The sequence below is a fragment of the Cynara cardunculus genome, assembly GCF_001531365.2.
Source record: "Cynara cardunculus var. scolymus isolate 2C chromosome LG 3, CcrdV1, whole genome shotgun sequence".
In the NCBI taxonomy this organism is placed as follows: Eukaryota; Viridiplantae; Streptophyta; class Magnoliopsida; order Asterales; family Asteraceae; genus Cynara; species Cynara cardunculus.
The window spans coordinates 34062861-34068823 of record NC_037530.1 but is presented as its reverse complement, the minus strand read 5'-3'; the positions used below and the strand labels follow the sequence as shown (position 1 = coordinate 34068823).

General features: G+C 32.8%; 1 protein-coding gene across 1 annotated transcript; it reads right to left on the bottom strand.

Moving 5' to 3' along the window:
- Positions 1–1042: 1042 nt before the first annotated feature.
- Positions 1043–4579, bottom strand: LOC112509768. The gene is made up of 7 exons (XM_025114898.1): positions 4222–4579; positions 4043–4129; positions 3730–3945; positions 3446–3610; positions 3247–3300; positions 3016–3162; positions 1043–1446 (listed from the first exon to the last, which is right to left on the bottom strand). Exons 1-7 carry the CDS (start codon positions 4435–4437, stop codon positions 1069–1071), a joined length of 1263 nt encoding a protein of 420 aa, XP_024970666.1. The 5' UTR covers positions 4438–4579; the 3' UTR covers positions 1043–1068.
- Positions 4580–5963: the final 1384 nt, after the last annotated feature.

Below are 5963 nucleotides of genomic sequence, written 5' to 3'. Positions count from 1 at the left end.
ACAATCTTATATAGTTTACCGAATAAGTCATACATCCTATACAACTTATTAAGCTGTTAGTGAACAGCCCCTAAGTAAAAATGGTCTTATTACCATAATCCAGATATAAAACCCATTGATTAGTGGGCTAGATACTGTTGGCACTACAATTGACTTGTTAAAAATGCCATATGGTTTGAGGAAGGTAGGGTTTTGAACTTCGTGTTGCATTTAATAAAGACAAAAACAAGATGTTGGAATCATCCCCATGGTTTATTATTTCTTAAATGCTCAAGAGTCAAGATGTATTGGGTTTAGAGGTATTCTTGTCTTATCTCCATTTTAACTGTGATGAGTTGACTCTGTGTCATCTAACCACTTCAAATCTTTTCAAGGTTTAACTCAGATATCATATTTTATAGGATTCACCACTTTTCCCAAAGTTGTGTTCTCTTAGTTGTCATAAGACCATATAACATGGATCAGACAGAGGCCTCCTTTAACTGTCACTCAAAAACCTAAAATAACCTTCTACAGTTTTTGTCTGTGCTAACCTTTGAAATTGCCTGAGGGTATATGACTATGATTTTAAGTACATTTTACCATTCAGCTCCCCTTCAATCATGGATGATTCTTTGACTAGTTGAAGTTACCATTCAGCCCCTCTTCAATCATGGATGATTCTTTGACTAGTTGAAGTTGTATCTGATGTAACTTTCATACTACCACTACCACACAGTTAAGACCTATGATGACTTGGTTAGTGGGGCCCAGTTTGGTAAAGCTTATCAGCTGTATGATGATGATAGAAGGGTGTTTGGTACACCAAGTAGGTTATATTGATATAAGTTCCTTTCAATACCAACAAATATGAGAGAATCCACACCATTGACTTCATTTTGAAGATATGAATATCATATGATTATATATAGCCCTATAAGTCAATTCTCAATAACAAACCATAACATATATATATATATATATATATATATATCATTATATACAAGAAGTTTAAAGGAAATTTATATTTATGGAGGTAAAAAAATTTCAAAACTCATGTTAAGAATTTATAGAGCAAAGTGGTTTTCTTCATTGACACCTTCCATTCTTTCCAGGACCTCCATAGTAGATGTAATTCCCCCAGACATTGTTTTTGCCTGCTTTGATATCATAACAGTTTGGGTGATCAGCCAAGAGATGGAGGTTTGTTAGAGGAAGCAAGCTGTTGTCCCAATCGACGACCTTCAAGTTTCGAAAATACGAAGCTTTCCCAAACCCTTCATCTGCAAAATGACCACTGCCCATCTGTGTTGAAGTGTGATATCCCCTTGATCTTGAGTTCACTATCTCCCCTCCAAACTGGATCATACTTGCATGTCTTTGTAGATGGCTGAACAAGAACGATGGCCAATAGCCGATGAGCAGTCCTGATCCGAATTGCAGCCACCAGTGTCCATGTTTAGGGTCCTAGACAAAGAAACAGCATTAATTTTATCACTTCTAAAGGGTCATTGGTTCGGGTGGTATCCGGGGTACCGCTAATTTCCGGTCTTACGAGAAGGGTTTTGGCTTATATAAATATTATATGCTTTTAAAAAAACTAATGACTTATGAGTTATGTCAACACAGAGAAAAGTCTACACATGGGAGACCACTTCCTGGAGGGGAAGAAGAGAATCTTGCAATTTAATATTAGGAAGGTCAGTGTTATGACCAGAAATAAATTGTTTTCTGTACAACAAAATCTATTTTATTGGATGTCGAATATGTTTAAATGTTTTAATAGAACCATACAGTTGTGGTCTCCTATGTGAATGTGTTAAAGTAAATTGATAGACATTTTGGGTGCATTTGGTACGCATTTTGGGTGCGTTTGGTACACTGGACATGACATGACAGAACAAAACCGGGATCCATGTTTCATGTTTGGCAGGATTTTTATGTGGAACGTTAAGGAACAAAGTGAAACAAAGTGGAACAGACATGTTCCACCTCTACCCCATGGAACATGGTAGAACAAACTTATATTTTACCGATATAATCTTAAAAATAAAACTTAATTATTGTCTAAAAGATCAAATAGATCTCATTTTTACATTTTATTCATTTTTTAACTTTTATTTATTATATTTGATGTTTTTTTAACTTTGATTTTATTGTCCTAAAAATATTATTTTTATACGGTTTCTATATTTTNCATATTGGGATTTAATGGATCGTATTGAGCTTTAAAGGATCGAATTAGGCATTAATGGACCATGTTGGGCGTTAATGGTTCTTACTGGGATTTAATGCATCTTATTAGGCTTTAAATAATAATAATAATAATAATAATAATAATAAATAATGTAGATAAGGGATAATATAAAAATTGGAAACTAAATAAACTTTTTATATTGGTTTGTTTTAATTGTTTTGACGAAAACTTTCTAATGATATATTTTGTTATGAAAATAATTATTTTATTATAATTTAATAAATTATGTAAATTAACCAAAATATATAAGCAATTTATTATGAGCAAGTTGGTCATTTTACTTGTTTTGTTTTGTCTAGTTCTATCTTACCAAACCCTGAACAACTATTCTGTTTTGTCGTGTCCTGTTTAGACATCAAACACACTCTTTTGGATGTCCTCATGGGTTTTTTTAAGACATTATTGAAATAAAGCATCACATTAATCGTTTTAAATGACATTATTTAAAAGAATGTCTTTTATATATAAAAGATGTGTTCATAGTACACTTCTCAAAAACGCCGTATCAACTTATTGTAACATTTTCACATAGAATGCACAATGGTTTGGTCTTATAAACCTAAGTTCTATAAAGCAATCTATTAAGACATCTAGACACATTTGACGTCCTATTCGTTGTAGCGTTTCAAAGTTTCGGTACATAAGAATGGTAGACAGATACCTAGATGCAGGTGCAATTATAGCCAAGAGAAGCTTAACAACTAACTACTAACCCACAATGTAAATCTAAAAACTCTAAACAGATTGCAATTTCCTTGTTAGATTTCTATTAGCATTACCTTCCATATCATGATGCCGATATCGAACTGTTTACCCTTGTACGATGACCTCGGAGAGACCGCCGCACCTATAGCGATCCTGTTGTTTGTTTGAACAAATCCCGAACACAGTAAGTTGTAGCATCCTGTGGCTTGGTATGCATCAGTCTGTTCCAATGAATCAGTATTAGGTTTTTCTGAACACGATCATCTACCCGTATCGTATACGCGATAAACGTTGATAGTTCTTACCGTCCAGTAAGTGAAAAATCTAGGATAACCATCTCCATATAGTTCTGGGCTTACCTGCAGAATTGCCATTAGATGAAATGAGACTAGAAGCTTTCTTTTTTATCATTAATTAACAAGAAATGAAGCATTTATTGTCATGTACCACGATCGAAATTAAGGGGTTGGGTGAGCATGTTGGAAATAAGTAGCTAGAAAGTACCTGCCAACCAGCTTCTACAGTATTCAGATCATTGCCAAACGAACCAGAGATAACCCATAATTGTGACAAACTGAATTCATATGGATCTGTAACCATAGGTGTCCATACGTTTATACTCGCCTTAGCTCCGTAGTATTGATCTCCATTCACAAAAGCAACTGCATGCTACAATTTAAAACACCCATTTTGCAGTAGGATTTAGATTTTGCTAGTAGGATTTATGATACAAGTGTTATTTGCTAAAACATGGCATTAGATCAACATGAGTAGAGGTTGGTACTAACTTCATGACCCCCGCTCGTCGTGTCGTGTCTAACACGCCCTCGGATCTTTCTTCCGAATCGTTGGAGAGAACTTGCGCGTAGAACATCTTTTTCTGTAGTTCTTCTGATGGGAATTGTGCCTTCTGGGCAGAATTCGTTGGATTGTGCCCAGAGTTGGAAGGTCTCAATGGTTTCATCACTGGAGTTATGCCCATTTGGCCTCTCCAATGGTGGTTCCTGTAATTTATGACCAAAAAAACAACAAACATCTAAGATTCTAACACATTTGGTTACATTGAAACAACCAGAAAAGGAATCTAGAAGGCAAAAATACCAATAGCTTCTGTCCTTTGAGCTTAGGATGATCAAATGCTGGTTGAAGATGAGAAAGAACACAATCTATCAAGTCTCCATCAGGACTCTGCTTCCAGAAAAAAACAACCAAATTTGACAAATTCAATAACTTGACCTTCAAGAAACTAGAAAATGAATGAAAGTAAACAAGAAAAATGCCTGAATGGTCTTGATTGATGGCTTATTGATCTTCTTGAGATGGGTTCTGATCCTTTTGAGCTTCTTTAACTCTTGCATTGGTCTGAATGCGGTTTCGTTCTTGGGTAGCGACACGACTGAAGGGACAAACAGAAGTAGGATAGAAACAAATGTGAAAATGATGGAAGTTTTTGTCGATGGAGATTTGGAAGTAGAAAAAGAAGAAGAAGGAGGCATGGTTTGGTAGTATTTGGTTAGATTAATTGGAAGCAGGTAGCATTGGGTTTAATTAAGTATGCAGTTGGAGTTGTCTCCTTCTACTGAAGTGAGATTTGTATGAGAAGACAACAAGAAGAAACAGGTTTTGGTTTTATTCACAAGTTTTTTGTCACAAGGAAGAAGAGATTCACAGATGAATACAAGAGAGAGGAAGGTTGAAGCTTCAAAAGACAAAGAGTTGATTATGAGTTTAGAAATTTGATTCCAAACCAATTTTTCTCTGCATCTCAATGACTTTAAATGGTCAGATAAGTACAAGACCACACACCCCCCAACTAACACACACTCACAACTCACAACCATTGTATTATATATATATATTATATACTCAAATACCACATTTCTTTTTTGTATTAAAAAAGTTACAGCATTTAATTAAATGTTTTTTTAAAGAAAAAGAAAATTAGCTGTCAATAGATATGTATTTTTGGTATACATGTTTTCTAAATTATAACAATTTTAAAATTAATATTCTAGAGTATTTAGGGGTCGTTTACCAAATGCTTACTCGGGTAAGTGAAACATTATTTTGTCGGATGAATATGGTATGGACCAAGAATCTTACCCGGTAAGAGCGAGACAAAGACCAAAAGTCTTACTCGGTAAGTGAGGGCGACGACTCTTACCATGTTAAGCGCTTACCGGGTAAATTGTTGCATACGATACCGTTTTGATGGACTAGAATCTTACCCGATAAGTAAACGATAGTGTTACATTTTACCGGTAAGTGCTTACTGGGCAAGTGTTTGATAAATGACCCCTTAATCATCAAAAGACAAATATAATAATTTTAAAATGTTTTTACATAAAAGTTAAAGTTATATGTTTCTTTTGTTTCATAAATAATAAAATTTTGACACATATTTTAATAAAATATGTTTTTTGAAGAATTATTAATAAACTAAGATATTTGAGGTGGACCAACTTTGTTTTTGTGAATATTATATGTAATAGTTAATGAAATCATCATTTAATGTAAATGTTTTCTAAAATTTATATTTGGTTATACAAATTCAAAAAAAAATTAACATTATATAAAACTAGAAGGGTACTCGCGCAACGCAGCGAGATACATCTTGATTTTAATATTTTATTTTATTTTTTATCTTAGTCGATATCATAATATGGTTTTAGTTGATTTTGAAAAAACGATATTGTTTTTATTTTTCAATAAAATATAAATTTGAAGATATCATAAATTTTGACAAAAATATATCGATATTAGTATCAAATTAACTATCTAAATTTTTTCATTTTTGTGTAATTTTTTAATTCAATTTTTTTATTATAACTTATTTTTTTATGTTCAATAACGAAGTAAATTATATTTGGTTTAATAATATAATTTTCTTATAAAGATAATAATTAATTATTTTGTTAAAACTTGATAATTATCGTAATTATATTTTAGATTTTAAAATTAGATGTTTATCTTTTATTTAATTATGTTTATCCGCAGTTAGTTATACGAATTCAAACATGTA